Source organism: Xyrauchen texanus, chromosome 8 (genome assembly GCF_025860055.1).
Source record: "Xyrauchen texanus isolate HMW12.3.18 chromosome 8, RBS_HiC_50CHRs, whole genome shotgun sequence".
NCBI classification, from domain to species: Eukaryota; Metazoa; Chordata; class Actinopteri; order Cypriniformes; family Catostomidae; genus Xyrauchen; species Xyrauchen texanus.
In genome coordinates this window covers 25,182,186-25,198,769 of record NC_068283.1, presented here as the reverse complement: position 1 = coordinate 25,198,769, position 16,584 = coordinate 25,182,186, and the positions used below count along the sequence as shown (strand labels likewise).

Below are 16,584 nucleotides of genomic sequence, written 5' to 3'. Positions count from 1 at the left end.
CCAGCTGAAGCGTGGGCTCTGATCCTCTGGGGTGGGTGGGGTATTACATCCTCATGTATGTATATGCATATATGTATATAGGTATATATAGGTATATATATATATATATATATATATATATATATATATATGTATATGATGTGTGTGTGTGTGTGTGTGTGTGTGTGTGTGTGTGTGTGAAAAATAAATCAATAAAAATACAGATGCATCACCCATGTTAGCTATACAGTAGGTGGTGGTAATACTCCTAAAGAGTGAACGGCCATTAACAAGAAGAAGAAGAAGAAGAACCAGGAAGAGGAACAGCAGATATACTGTTTCCGGTTCTCGATTTTAAAAGGTAAACAAAAATTTCTGCGTTTATTCCTGCTCTTCTAATATTTATCTATAACCTTTTTATGATAGCATGCACGGTGTATGATCTACGTGTCTCTTCTGGGTTGTAGTTTCGTGGTTTAATGTAATGCATTAGGGATTTTCTGGTAAATAATAATCCTTATTTGCTAACTACGCAGACATCTCTCAGGCGTCAGCATGTCCTCATTTCATACTGTTTGTTTCAACAATATGTTTATCACTCCAAAAATACTTTTTTTGCTCTGTGAAGGACCAACATGACTCGACATGGAAAGAACTGTACAGCAGGAGCCGTTTACACTTACCACGAGAAGAGGAAAGACACCGGTAATATACCTCTAAAGCTTTTGAGCTAACGGTGTTTTTGGAGTCGTTTCATATTCGAAATAATTACAAGTCATTAAATAATTGCCGTCATATTGGACTGCAATTCATTGTCTGTCTCACTTGACTTTCCAGCGGCGTCGGGTTATGGGACACAGAGTGTGCGTCTGGGAAAAGATGCGATTAAAGATTTCGACTGCTGTTGTCTTTCCTTACAGCCCTGCCGGGATGCTGTTATAACGTACGAGCCTCACTTTTACTTGCACTCCTACATTGCTGCTGTGAAGATGGGCATTTAACTTTATGCAGTGGATTTTCATGCTGTTGTTTGAGTCTCTGCGTGTGAGAAGTAGCCGTAATTATTTGAAATAATTTTGATATCTAAAGTGTGTGTGAGTATCTGTGTGTGTGTGTGTGTGTATATATATATATATATATATATATATATATATATATATGTATGTATGCAGTAGGTATAATAAACAAACAACAATAGACAATATTATTTTATAGCTTTTATTAATCTGTGGTAATTTTAGTTATTAAAAATACAATTGTTCATTTTTGTTCATGGTGCTTTAATGTTTACAAATGTATTAGTAAATGTTGAAATTAACATTAACAAAAATGTATAAATGTTATAAAAGTATTGTTCATTGTTGGTTCATGTTGACTAATGTTGTCTAATAATGTTAACAAATCAAACCTTACATTTGTATATATTTGCCATAAAAATATTTGGTGAAAGGTGGTTTAAAAAGGAATGGTGACCAGTTATACATAATCTTTCATCTACATATATTTATATAAATTGTAACCTAAAGAAAAGTTAATGTCCATTTAATGTGAAAAAGTTCATGCTCGTGTTATTTCTCAAATTTCTTACGTATTATAGTGGTCACCAATGTATGGTCATTGAAAACCTTGAATTTTTCTCATTATGTTCAGCTCTAAAATATTTAAACTGCTAGAAATTGCTCGGTGTAAGTGCAATCTCTTTACATTGGGTTCTTTAGGCCTATTCAGTAATCACAAATGACTGGAAATAGTCGTTGTTCAGAAAGAGTGGGAACTCTGCAATGTAAATATATGTGTAAACATGGTGACCACTGCTTATCAGTAACTTGAAGATTTGAAATGTGACTCAACTTCACCAGTGTCTTGTATTTACATCTGATTATTTCAGTGAAGATGGATACATATATGAAAAAGAAGCCATATTGCAATACATCCTTCACCAAAAGACGGAGATTGCTAAGAAAATGAAGGTTTGAGCTTTTATGCATATTTATGTATATGTGTTTTATTTTAAATGTGAATGTCATTATCTCATTCCATCTCCCTTTTTCTAACACACACAACTCAGGCATATGAGAAGCAGAAACAGGCTTTGAAGAGTGAGGGCCGGTTGGAATCCAAGTCCGACGAGAGACAGAGAGCAGAGAAGTTCAAACAGAGAGAGAACAACATTGTCTCCAAGCCAATCAACCCCTTTACCTCAGGTATTAAAGGAATAGTTCTCCCAGAAATTAAAATAGTCTCATGATTTAATCACCCTCATGCCATCATAAACTTGGATGTACTTTCTTCTGTGGAACACAAGCAAAGACATTTGGAAGGACTTGTAATGTGTTCAATGCAATGTAAGTTAAAAGGGGTCTCAAACTGTCAAGCTCCAAAAAGGATAAATCTTGTCATGAGCAGTCTTGGCACGTTCATGAGAGAAGCTTATTTACACATTTCCTCAGGTTTTCAATCCGAGTTTGGGCTATTTGGAAATGCAGATGCAAGTTGAAATAATAGTCATGGGTTCCGTTTTTTTGGGATGCTTATAAAATGTACAATAGTCACCAAAAAGTGTATGATTAACATTAACGATCTTATTAATGCACAATGATACCAGGATTGAGTACCTAGCAACTGTGTGCAGCATCATAGCATTAACGTCTTAAAGCCTGCACCGTACCACAAGTCATTGACCCTCATGTTGGGCCAGGAGGGGAGCACTCAGAATGAATTTATGAACTATAGTCATATAGTATGAACTAACTACTTCAAGAACTCAGTCAGAAAGGGAGTTTATTTATAATGAAAGTGCTTGTGACTTTATGGTAAATTACAATGGCCTGAGTGCAGGCGGTTGTGTAAAATGATGGGGAGCCGGTACTTAAAGGGAGGGCATAAGTGTTTGTTAAACCAAGTAGCAAGCACTCTAAACAGAGAGGACTTGTGAAGAGAGACATTACGTCTAGGTTGTAAAACCTTGTGAATTTGTTTTGAGAAGACCATCCTGCTGCAAAACATATGTCTTGTAAAGACACAGCATTCATCCATGCCCATGAGGAGGCCATGCCTCTAGTTGAGCATGCTTTAACACCAATTGGACAAATCTTACCCTGTGACTCGCAAACCACGGCAATTGCATCAACGATCCAGTGAGAAAGCCTTTGCTTGGACGAACATTCCTTTTGTGCATCCTCCATAGCACACAAAGAGCTGATAAGACAGTCTCAAATGGCGGGTGCTCTATATCGAGCTCTTCGACCACCCTTGATAGGACGCAAATCATCTCCTTGTCAGTGGCACATACACGCTCCTCGCTCTTGCTGGTGGACAGGGCGGTAGCATCATCCACTGACCACTCACCTGATGCAGCGAGAGACATCATCCCCAGCGTCAGAACCGCCAAACGAGACCACGCCGGACTCGCGGTGCATGTGCCAGTACGAGGACCACCTCAAATTCATCCTGCTCGACCTTGCTGCCACGCCGTGCCTTCTCGTGTGAACCAACGGGTGAAAGGGAGGGAGGATGAATAGTCCCTCAGAACGAGGGCGTTTCGTGAGCAAAGCATCTTGAGACTCATGCCCTCGCGGTGCAGGGCAATCTGTCTCTATGAGAGTTGACTCTGCGTGGGCATGGCCCAGACAGTGAATGCAGCTCTCATGCTGATCTGATGGCAGGATATGGCTCTCGCACAAGGAACACTTACGGAACGACATGACGTGAACACGTAAGCAACTCTTTTAGAGAGATGTGTGTGTGTGTGTGTATGTGTGTGTGTGTGTGTGTATATATATATATATATATATATATATTAGGGCTGTCAATCGTTTAAAAGTTTGAATCGAATGAATTACATGGTGTCCCAATTAATTAAATCGTGATTAATCTCATATTCAAATATTTACTGAGAAAGCCCATAATATGTATATACATATACGTATTAGGGCTGTCGATTTAACGCTTTAATTCAGTGCGATTAATTTTACAAAAAAATAACGCAATTAATCGCACCATAATAAGGAAGATTCCTGAGAAATGCAAGCTTGTAATACCACCTGTTTACTCCAGAGGGCAGTAAGTGAAATTTCAGCTGTATGAGCAATGCACAGTTTATACAGTGAAGAAAAACAACACTTCAGTAGGCAGAACAACACAAACATGTGTTACGTTCTTGCGTTCAAAACACTTGGAGCGCAAATGCGAACTAAGGGATCTCAAGATGTGTTTAAAGATTGAGTATTAAACTATATTTAACTTGAAACGGTGAACTAAACTTTATGTTTATGACCCAATGCACCCGAGACGCTACACAAGCATGACTGACGCAGGTGTAGATTGACAGGCTCTTAAACAAGCCCTCATAATAAATCTCCAACTGATTGACAAATTCACTTGTGAAATGGATTGCTGTGAACTGTGTGCCAATGATTGACTTATGATCAATAATATGGTAGTAAACAATACATTGTATTCTAAAGCCACTTTTTGTATTGTCTTATCAATGATTAACTCTTCTGCTACAGGAATGTAAAGCATTTTAATTATCTGAATATTTTATATATATAATTTGTTTTAATATTTAAAGATAACTATGTATAATTATATATTGATATAAATATGTATAATCTTTATATTTTGAATTATTGTTATATGAGGGGCTTTCTCAGTAAATATTTGTATATGCGATTAATCATGATTTAATTAATTGGGACACCGTGTAATTCATTCGATTCAAACTTTTAATCGATTGACAGCCCTAATATATTTATATATATACATAACAACACATACATAAATAAAGTGAGGGAAAAAAGTATTTGATCTCTGCAGATATTGTACGTTTGCCCACTGACAAACGAATGATCAGTCTATAATTTTAATGGTAGGTTAATTTGAACAGTGAAATCCAGAAAAACGCATGTCAAAAATGTTATAAATTGAATTGCATTTTAATGGGGGAAATAAGTATTCAACCCCTGTGCAAAACATGACTTAGTACTTGGTGGCAAAACCTTTGTTGGCAATCACAGAGGTCAGACATTTCTTGTAGTTGGCCACCAGGTTTGCACACATCTCAGGAGGGATTTTGTCCCACTCCTCTTTGCAGATCTTCTCCAAGTCATTAAGGTTTCGAGGCTGACGTTTGGCAACTCAAACCTTCAGCTCCCTCCATAGATTTTCTATGGGATTAAGGTCTGGCGACTGGCTAGGCCACTCCAGGACCTTAAAGTGCTTTTTCTTGAGCCACTCCTTTGTTGCCTTGGCTGTGTGTTTTGGGTCATTGTCATGCTGGAATACCCATCCACAACCCATTTTCAATACCCTGGCTGAGGGAAGGAGGTTCTCACCCAAGATTTGATGGTACATGGCCCCGTCCATCATGCCTTTGATGCGGTGAAGTTGTCCTGTCCCCTTAGCAGAAAAACACCCCCAAAGCATAATGTTTCCAACTCCATGTTTGACGGTGGGGATGGTGTTCTTGGTGGACATTCCTCCTCCTCCAAACATGGCGAGTTGATGCCAAAGAGCTCGATTTTGGTCTCATTTGACTACAAGATTTTCACCCAGTTCTCCTCTGAATCATTCAGATGTTCACTGGCAAACTTCATACAGGCTTGTACATGTGCTTTCTTGGACCTTGCTGGCGTTGCAGGATTTCAGTCCTTCACGGTGTAGTGTTACCAATTGTTTTCTTGGTGACTATGGTCCCAGCTGCCTTGAGATCATTGACAAGATCCTCCCGTGTAGTTCTGGGCTGATTCCTTACCGTTCTCATGATCATTGCAACTCCACTTGGTGAGATCTTGCATGGAGCCCCAGACCGAGGGAGATTGACAGTTCTTTTGTGTTTCTTCCATTTGCGAATAATCGCATCAACTGTTGTCACCTTGTCACCAAGCTGCTTGGCGATGGCATGTAGATCTGCCTTGTGACATCCTTGGACAGCTCTTTGGTCTTGGCCATGGTGGAGAGTTTGGAACCTGATTGATCGCTTCTGTGACCAGGTGTCTTTTATACAGGTAACAAACTGAGATTAGGAGCACTCCCTTAAGAGTGTGCAACTAATCTCAGCTTGTTACCTGTGTAAAAGACACCTGGGAGCCAGAAATCTCTGATTGAGAGTGGGTCGAATACTTATTTCCCTCATTAAAATGCAATTCAATTTATAAAATTTTTGACATGCGTTTTTCTGGATTTTTTTTCTCTCACTGTTCAAATTAACCTTCCATTAAAATTATAGACTGATCATTTCTTTGTCAGTGGGCAAACATACAAAATCAGCAGGGGATTAAATACTTTCTTCCCTTTGAAAATTGCTTTTATAGCATTTAACAGCTTCGCCTAAAAAGGGCGGGGCTCAAACACCATAGCCAATATTAGAATTTGCTGTTATTGTAGAGAGGTTTCAACTAGGTTGTGTGGAAGGACACTTCCCATATGCATTAGCAAATGAAAGGTCAAGTGTATTGAGTTGTAAGGGAACTTTGTTTGTGATCCGCAGAAGAAATTTCTGAATTAAGGTGAGCAAATGATGAATTATCTAATACTGGCAGACGAGAACTCAAAGAAGTTTAAAACAAATCACAATAATGTAACATTATGGACATAATTCATGACTTATACTGGGAATGTATTGTAATGAATGACCAAGGTTAAGTGTATTACCTGATGTTTTTGTTTGTAAATTTAAAGATGATGGAACCCCAAAGAGCTCAGCCAGTTCCTCCACTTCTGAGGCTTCATCGGGGGAGTCTAGTTCTTCTTCATCACTGCCCAGCTTCTGGATCCCCAGCCTCACACCAGAGGCCAAGCCCGCCTTGCTTAAAAAACCTGTAAGTCTCTTATTTCTCCCACTTCCCCCACTCTCTGCCAGCCACGTGTCCCTAAAATGTGGCTCTTTTGTAGTCTCTCGTCACTCATAGAAGAGTATTACACAATAGATATTGCTTATTCTGAAATCAGTTTGCACTACTGCCAAGTGTTCTTTTGGTCGGTCATAATGCCCTTGATAGGTTTGTTTGTCCAACTGTTTGTCCTTCTCTCCTGTTTTCTCAGTCAAAGACAGTGTTATGCCCCATGTCAGGGCGTCCTTTAAAGATGAGTGATTTGATTTCTGTGCGCTTCACTCCTCTGGACCCCAGTCTGGACAGAGTGGCCCTCCTCACACGGCAGGTAAGTAGTGGACCAAGTCCTCGGCCACCTTTACTTTCTGATCTTTTGACTTACGTTGTTTTCATAACCTGCACTCTCCATTTAGAAAAAACAGGGATACAGACTACTCCCCTTTTGGCTTAAGTCACATTTCTTTAAGCTAATTTGCACAATTTGTTTGGGGAAATAAATTAAACTTAAAACTTTAAAAAGCTTTAAATACAACAACTAAAAATTACAACCCTGGAACTCATGCTATGACTTGCTTGACATGAGTTTGCATTTCTGATATAAGGATATATAATACTGCATAAGGCCAAGTTTTATTGAGATTATTTTTCACCTTTGCAATCAATGTCATCAACGAGCATCTAGATGCAATGTTGTTTTTTAATTGTTCATAAAGTATTTTATGTTGTTTTCAGGACAGATATGTGTGTGCAGTAACCAAAGACACTCTTGGGAACTCTGTGCCCTGTGCGGTTCTCAGGCCCTCGTGAGTTTGACTTTTTTTTTACACCGCCTTTTCAATGAGAATGAATTTTACAACTTACTCGTAATGACTTTCTACTCTTAGTCCTTCCTCTCACTTTTAGTTTTGTCTGTTTCTTACTATCCTTCCCACAAGTGGAGCGGTAGTCACTATGGAATGTGTAGAGAAGCTCATAAGAAAAGACATGACTGATCCAGTGACAGGAGACAAACTGAAAGAGAAGGACATTATACCTTTTCAAAGGGTATATAAAAGAGAAAGAGTGCTGTCACAATATTCTACAAATACATGAAGTCATAATAAAATGGTTAAATATGAATAACTCTTTATGCCAGGGTGGGACTGGCTTTGCAGGCTCAGGTGTGGATCTCAAAGCTAAGGAGGCCAGACCCGTCATGCAAGCATGAAGGAGAGGATTGCAGAAATGAATGGACATCACTTGGACCCTGTAAATATATTGACATTAATTCTGTTGGGCGTTTAGTCACTCTTTTGTTGAAAGGAAACTGAATGAATCGAAGTTATTTAGGTTTTTCTTGCCCCTGAAGATACTGTCATGTTTACATATTAATACACAAATGTTACCTTTTTTTTTTTTAATAAAGCATTCAATATACATACTTCAAGAATAATTTGTCTTTTTAATAGTTTTGTGAGATTTTATGATGATTATGGTGTTAAAGCTCATCATGATCTGCTACTACCATGGTCCCAAAGTCAGTTACGGTGCTGACCTTAATGAAATCCATATTATCCATGATCTCACTGATAGAGAGACGGCCATCCTGAGAATGATAGCAAGGACACAGACACAGTTTAGGAAATGCAGAGAGCAAAGGTTGATTTAGTTTTTCAATGACATAGTGATGGTTGAGAATAGGTTTTTAGTTGGCATTTTGCTTCAAATGTGATTTGAAACGTTTGTAATTCTAACTTATCTTAAAAAAAGAGGTGCATTAGTCATTGAAATGAAATCCCACTACAGAATTAATTAAAAAACTAACATGGCTTTATTTAGAATTCACAGAGAGAAAAATGTTACTCCAATACAGTGTCAATGACTTCTGTCTCCTTTTTTCTCCCATCATACCCTGGCTTCATTTCTCCTCTGTCCCCATCTATGCTTATAATCAAAAGAGTGGTACATTAAATGAGAAATCATAGACCACTGGTGTAATATCAAGTTGTGTGTAAGTCAAGTCAAAACAGGCCTGTTACAGTATCTCTATCTGCAACTGGCCCTGTAGTTAGTGGAGAATTCCTGAGCATCTCTGAGCTCTAACAAGCAGAGACTATGTCTTTTGCCTCACGCAACTTGAGTGAGGTGGAGTGTCTATTCACAAGGAATCAAGAATTCTTCATTCTTACGTATTTTGTTTGTTTCCCATGGAAACTGCAATGGATCAAATGCGTGACAATATATTAAACTATATGTCTTGGTAAGATTCTTACCTTCATGCACCAAGAAACACAAATCCTGTAAACGTAAAGCCTTACCCCTGACCTTTGACTCTGGAAATGTCAACCTACCCAACAGGTTAAGGGGAATTTACTGTAATTTTCTTATTAAATGTCCTCCTCAATATCTCACAACACCAAAAATGTATTCCCTGCCTTTTCATCCCATAAACCCATATACAATTGCATTAAAGCTCATCATGTCTTTTGGTGAGATCCTCTCCGTAATTTGTCGCCTGGCTCCCAACAAACATGTTCCAGTTTGCCAGAATCTCCTTCTTGGTGATTTTGTCATCCTGGTTAGTCAATTACACAAAGCAGTTGCAAGTCCATTGTGATTTCATTGAAAGTGAATTAAAGGGAAGAGGACAGACAGAAAAATTCAGATTGATTCAAGTAACTAAAATTAATTATAATTTATGTTTGCTTGCAAATTAATGTGAATGACAGCACCCAAGCACAGCTCCAGTGAATGTCACTTACGTTATCTTGATCAGTTTTGTGAATGAGATGCCTGGCCTCATTATCAGCTTGTTCAACCTCTCCTGGGAGGATCCACTGAGCTACTTCACTGGCATCAAGGAAACCGTCCTATCAAAATTTAAAAACAAAACATGAACCATGAAATAATGGCAGAAGGGGGATTGCATTTCTCTCCCATTACTTGATTTGTTCCATTGCATACCTTGTTAATGTCTCTGATCTCTGAAAAGTGTTTCTTTTCTGTTGTGATCCAGTCTGGTTCACTCTCTCCATCTTCAGGGATGAACATGTCCCCTAGAGGTAGAAGGAACAGAAGCAATGATTGGTCAATTCTGTAACCATGATGTATCAGTTCTGATGAAGTTTTCTTTCCCTCCCAGGAAGAGAGTGAAGACACTTACCTATGTATTCCTGCAGATTAATTTTACCATCGCCATTCTTGTCAATGTCCTCAATTGTCTCCTTTAAAAATGGAGCAAAAAGCAGAGAATGTCTTTAATATACACTCATCAGAGTTAACAGTCATCTATTCTATGAAAATGTTCTTTCCATCCTATAAAATTGTCTTTCTGGCTGCTATTGATTGGACAAACGGAAAACACATGCCATTGTTTGAGCTAATGTTGTTATGTCAGGCTGGTCGGGATGATCAGACAACAAGAGTAATGTTTCGATAGCGCCACAGAGCCATAGTGTTTGTTTTTTGGGTAATCAACTTTCAAATGGCTTACTCATTTATCTGCATATTAAGCTGGGAAGTATTTAAGGATAGTACACCCAAAATGAAAATTTTCTCACCCTCATGCCATCCTAGATGTGTCTTAATTTTGTTTTGCTGGACACAAGCATAGATTTTTTGAAGAATATTTCAGCTCTGTTGGTCCATTCAGTGCAAGTGAATGGTGGCCAGAACTTTGAAACTCCAAAAAGCACATAAATGCAGCATTAAAGTAATCCATATTAATCCAGTGGCTAAATCCATATATTTAAAAGTGATGTTATATGTTTGGGTGTGAAACAAATCAACATTCAAGTGCTTTTTTTTTTTTTTTTTACTCTAAATCTACTTTCAAACAGCCCTCCCATACATGTTCAGCAGAGTTCTTCTGGGGGGTTTTTCTCCCATTTTTTGTGCAAGTCACCACCTACTGGGCAGGCAGAAGAAAGAAAAAGGGAGGGATAAAGCAAAGGAAAAGAATAAATAAATCATATTTGTACAACAGCCCGTTAGGAGGCAAAAAAGAAAAGACGAACTCTCGTGAATGTGCTTAGGAGGGCTGTTGAAAATTAGATTTATTGTAAAAAAAAACATTTAAATATTATAGACTTAAATATTCATCTTTTTCTATATTTTTCTAATGATATATTGATCTATTATATCGCTTCTGAAGACATGGATTAAACCACTGGAGGTGTATGGATTACGTTTATGCTGCCTTTGTGTACTTTTTGGAGCGTCATACTTCTGTCCACCATTCAATTGCACTGAATGGACCAACAGAACAAATATTCTTCTATAAATCTTTGTTTGTGTTCTGCAGAAGAAAGTAAGTCAACCATCTTAGATTCTCATTTTTGGGTGAACTATCCTTTTAACATACAATAAACAAATTTCAGCTTTAAACCTGCCACTCTCTCTTATCTTTCTATGATTATATTTATCCCCCCCATCACCACCTTACCTGTATGACAATGCCTTTCATATGGTCGAAATCCTCTGGATGGAGGAAGGCGGTAAACTCTTCCCTTGTAGCAATACCATCCCCGTCCTGGTCTGCTGACTTAAACCGCCTCTCATCTCTAGTGAGCATGCCTTTGTAACTCACTTTATCATCAACATCATCAAACCCTTCAACTGGAATTCAGTAACAAATCACTGATTAATGTTTTTTTTTTTTTTGTGCTGCAGGTGTTTAAGGTCTAAAATTATTTAATAATTTTTTCTATTTTTATTGGTTGTTTTATATTGTACCTGAAAGTCAGATTTATCTGTATGTACTTTTTGCACAGATTGTGGCACTGTTATTGTGAACAGAAAATATATACAACTCCTCAGAGCAGTCTTCTATTAACCATAAAATAATTAGGCACCATGCCCAAATTCAAATGCATGTCTCAATTACCTGTGTAATAACCATAGGTAGTGTTCTTGTACTCGGTCCATGCAATCTTCCCATCCTGGTTCTTGTCGTATTCTTTCCAGTGCTTGTCCACGTTCTCCTCAATGTATCTCCTCTGCCTGTGTTTAATCCAGTTATGTAGCTCTGCATGGCTGACGAAGCCATCCTTATCTGTGTCTATCCGATCAACAATCTTTCTGCATGGAGAATGACACAAACAATAGAAAAGGTAAACCACATAGATTAAGAGATGTGATACGATAATTTCTTTCAGCATTCTGGCTTTTTATTTTTACCCAAGTCTCTCTTTGCTCTCCTCGGGGCTTAGCTGGTTAAAGGTCTTGGCTTCATCTTTGCCCAGGAAGGCCTCGTGGTCAAACTGGTAACCACGGGCATCATCGTGATCATGGTCACTGAGGTCAGGCTGCCGATGCACACGCTTCTCCTGTGCGGGCACAGTAAATGTGACCCCGACAAGCAGGGCAAGTGTCCCCAAAAAGAGCAGATGCATATTTTCTCTTGTGTGTGTGTGTGTGTGTGTGTGTGTGTGTGTGTGTGTGTGTGTGTGTGTGTGTGTGTGTGTGTGTGTGTGTGAGAGAGAGAGAGAGACATAGACAGAGACATTAGAGAAATTCTAGACTCAGTGCTTGATATTAAAGATTAACCTGGAAAGTATGTTGCAACCTTACACAAAAAAAATCATTGTGATTGACAATGATAAATGAATATTTTTCAATATGCTCATTCAAATTTAAATAAAATGTAAGAGATTAGACGTTTTCATTAATAATTATTAATCTCTAAATAATAAGAATCAAATACTGTATCTTAAAGCATGTGATTTACAGCAGGCAATAATAACTAATTGCTGAATGCCTCCAACTTTCCCAACTGATTAACAGTTCATATTATAACAATACATGTGCAGTTTAAATTCTGGGGCAAGTATTTCAAATCTGAAACTGTAAAAAAAATGCTTACAAGCCCGCAGTGATTTCTTCTTGAGTACACCAGTTTATCCTAAATTGAGGAGTACGCGTTGGCACTTTGCTTATTTAAAGTGCACGCTAAAGTGGGCGGAGCGATTAGCGTTACACACGCTCAGAAATGTTATACTGACATGGAAAGCAGCCAATAACACAACGTAGGTGGGCGGAATCGGGCAAAATTCGCAAATCTACTGTTTATGAAACGCCACGTTGACACGCGAACGCGCAACGTCCAGCCGGGCGCCTCTTGGCAAACTTGAAAAACGTTTTGACAATTCATAACGGGCAGAAATTTTACGTAGAATATGCATAGATTGATACATTTATTGTACTAAGTCATGTTTACATGTCAAATAAATTAAACTTAATGTAACATGCATGCTGAGTTTCAAATAGCCTTTTAAGAGTTTCTTATTTTGGTCAATGGTCATGGTCATGACTTCATATAAATTTATATACATTCAAATATTCATATTATTTTTTTAAAGAATTCAGAATTGATCATCCCTGTGCTCTATTCCATTCGAGACTTAACATCCACTGTGATAGCTTTGGGTGATAGTTTTGGGGGGGCTAAAAAGGTGTGGGACTCAAAAATAAGGGTATTTCGGAACTCTCTTTTTAAGTCGTTTTTATTTGCAATGTTTTATTAGTAATTCTGTTTGAAGCGATTCTGTTTGATACAACATGACCAAAGCTGAAAAAGAGAGTTGCGACACTATTTGAACTCGCCACCACGCGGGTGGTTCATGTAGCTCTCAAAAGTTCCAAACAAATCCGCTCTGTCAACCTGTTTGAATGGGTTCAAGCAGGACAGACAGCATCAGCAACTATATTTGCAAATAATCTCTAAAATAATAAATAATCTTTAAGTATTAACGCATAATGTGCATTGATTACGTTGCCTTTTCTGGGGAGTGATGGAGAGGCAGCATCAATCAGTTTTTCTGTTTAATTTTGGAGGGAAAGAGTATTTCTCCCATATTGTAGAATACATTTACAGTATGTATGTATTAATATATTCCTCGTAATTCTATGGTCATAATTACTCACGTTCTAATGTTATCTTATGTAAAACATTCACATAAGCATGCACATCAAGTGAATATCAATGAATGCAAGCAACAGCTCAATTTAACACAAGAAAGAAGTTTGGTTAATAGTGCCAAATAAAAAAGGCAACCAATTGCATTCAACAAAACATTTTATTATATAATAAATCCATGGAGAGGGTATCATTTGTTTCCTTTAATAGGCAGTCTTCATAGAAACTAATTTGATCTCCTACAGGGAGAGAAAGATGGCAGAAAGCAGGCCAGGAAAGGCATAAATGTGTTCAAACCATGCAGCCATTACATTCTTTCTTTCACCGCAACAGTAAAAGGAGGACACCTGGCCATGAGTACTCAATAAACTTTACTAGATGATGACTGCTCAACTTCTCCGGGCACACATGCAAGCACCACAGTCAAATTCTTTCCATAAAATGATGGCAAAAACATTCAAACTCCACGCCACAATTAATGCTACAGTTACTTGAATTTTCAGGTGAGGGCATTACACTGCCAGAAGTAGACAGTGGTGGAAGATGTGTTCAGATCTTTTACTTAAGTACTAAAATGAATACCACACTGTGAAAATACTCTACTACATGTTAAAGTCCTGCATTTAAAACCTTACTTGAGTAAATGTAAGTATTATCAGCAAAATATACTTAAAGTATCAAAAGTAAAATAAAAATGTTCCCCGTCAGTGTTTTACTATTACATATGATGTTTTTGATTAATATTACTGCTACATTAATGTATATGTTGCATTTTACGGCTGTAGATGTTTAAGGTTGAGCTAACTTTGACTACTTAATATACTGTTGGGTAGTTTAATCAACAGCAATGCATCATATTCTATCATCATGTTTGTAGCATCACTGTCCTTAGAGAACTACATATCTAAAATGTCAACTTTTCATGATCTCAGAAAACAGCAGTTTTCATCTTTGTGACAATACATTTTCTAGCTAATCCGAGGGGGGTTTTAAATGGTTTATCTTAAGTAGGAGAATTTTCTCAACCCATAAAGGAACACTTAATCTTTCAGTTAATCACAAACCTTAAAAATCACAACATTTAGAGATACATGGTTTTCACTGGACAGGAAAGGTATGACAAATTGTAAACTGAAAAGTAACTACTGTAGTAACTAAAGCTGTCAGACAAATGTAGTGGAGTAAAAGTATAAAGTTGCATTAATAGAAATACTCAAGTACTATTACTTCAAATTTGTACTTGAGTAAATGTACCACCACTTGAAGCAAACAATGTCATAGGCCCCAGAGGGGACCGGAGTAGGGTTGCACCAGCTGTGTGTAAGTTCTTACATAAGTTGGGACGTAAAGTTCACACTAAGGTCTTAGTAACTACTAGTTAGTTTGTAACTAAGTCAGTGCTTAATTTGGTTGCACCACCTGTTCTTAAGGCAAGACTTAACTAGTAGGTTGAAAACTCTCCACAAAGTGATGCATAGCCCCATAAAATAAAGTTTACCCAAATTTATCCAATAAACAGACTTCAAATTTGTACACAGAAGTGTTAAAAAGCTGTGAATTTCAGTTTATCTTGCTACAGTTGATGTTCAAACATTGTCTGCTCATGTAACTGTCAGCTGTAATAAATTATATCCCCATTAAAATATGATACTATGTATAACAATATATAGGAACTGTATCTAAAATAAACAAGGAGTGATAAATTAATACTTATACAACCGGCTGGAAAAATATACAGTTTTGGTATTTCTTCATAGAAATAGCAAGCCAGTTATCTACAAATTATCCAAAAAGCAATAAGATATGTAATTGTCAGAAACAGCTCTAATCAACCGCTAATCAACAAAGACTGAACATTATAACCTTCATGAAGGTAGGATTTATTTCAGGACTGTATTAGTTTTAGCTCAGTGTACCTAATAATCTGGCAGCTGTTTATAGCTGTTTCTGACAATTACATATCTTATTGCTTTTTGGATAATTTGTAGATAACTGGCTTGTTAGGTCATCAAAGTCAGTCTCCCTTGGTTTCACATGTCAGCTCTTCAACTGAAAAATATGTTAAGTAATTAGTTATCTGCAGTTATATTTTCTTTTTACTATGATCATCCACATTTATGCTGCTGATCTTATCACCTGTCACTGATGCACTGTCTAACAAATGATGTGTGTAATGACTGAATTAACCAAGGAAAAGCCTTGCTAGATACAAGCTAACCATGTTAACTAGTTGAGCTACCATTCATTGAATTTAGGTGTACTAACACGGTATAGTCTTGTGCTAAGTGTTGCTAACTTTAACAGCAAATTTAAGCATGAATAGCATGGTTGTTCTCTCTTCAAACTGCCCTTCAGAGGGTGATTTATCCCATTTGGAACGCAGGTCAGATTTCAGCATAATGGACCTTGTTCACAACAGGCTTATACAGTATTTAATTCTTGACAGAAATGAAAACGAGGCTGTGAGGCATAGATTTGCTCCGTCTCTTCAATGTGCGACATTTGTTTACACTGTAAACAAAGTGTTTTGAATCGTTCCATGAACCGATTAAAAATGGCAGATAAATAACTCCAGAAAACATGAGTGTGCAAAGTTAGATGTGATTTAGGAGCTTTTTAAAGTGCATTCCATTGAAGAGACTGTAAGTCTATACCTCACAGCCTCATTTTAATACCTGTCAAAACTCAAATATAGTACTGCTGTGAACCAGGTCTATTGCAATTAAGTACTTTGGCTGATATGGTTATGATTTCAGCTACTAATAAGAGTATAGAACTTTTCGCTCCATTTAAAACATGTACCATTAAACAGATTTTCAGCACAAAAAAATTGAAAAAAGTCAGCAGATTCCACCTGGGCCCACACTACTTTTCACC

At 37.5% G+C, this 16,584-nt stretch overlaps 2 protein-coding genes across 2 annotated transcripts; one reads left to right on the top strand and one right to left on the bottom strand.

The window, feature by feature from the left end:
- The first annotated feature begins 297 nt into the window (after window positions 1–297).
- On the top strand, window positions 298–8,226 carry LOC127648427 (nitric oxide synthase-interacting protein). The gene is made up of 10 exons (XM_052133101.1): window positions 298–340; window positions 608–684; window positions 817–922; window positions 1,868–1,949; window positions 2,048–2,183; window positions 6,661–6,800; window positions 7,024–7,140; window positions 7,545–7,615; window positions 7,748–7,856; window positions 7,948–8,226. The coding sequence occupies exons 2-10, from the start codon at window positions 615–617 to the stop codon at window positions 8,017–8,019; spliced, it is 903 nt and encodes a 300-aa protein (XP_051989061.1). The 5' UTR covers window positions 298–340; window positions 608–614; the 3' UTR covers window positions 8,020–8,226.
- Window positions 8,227–8,253: 27 nt separating this feature from the next.
- On the bottom strand, window positions 8,254–12,728 carry LOC127648426 (calumenin-like). Its single transcript, XM_052133100.1, has 8 exons — window positions 12,655–12,728; window positions 11,970–12,191; window positions 11,677–11,870; window positions 11,236–11,408; window positions 9,955–10,015; window positions 9,756–9,847; window positions 9,554–9,661; window positions 8,254–8,397 (listed from the first exon to the last, which is right to left on the bottom strand). Exons 2-8 carry the CDS (start codon window positions 12,182–12,184, stop codon window positions 8,290–8,292), a joined length of 951 nt encoding a protein of 316 aa, XP_051989060.1. The 5' UTR covers window positions 12,185–12,191; window positions 12,655–12,728; the 3' UTR covers window positions 8,254–8,289.
- Window positions 12,729–16,584: the final 3,856 nt, after the last annotated feature.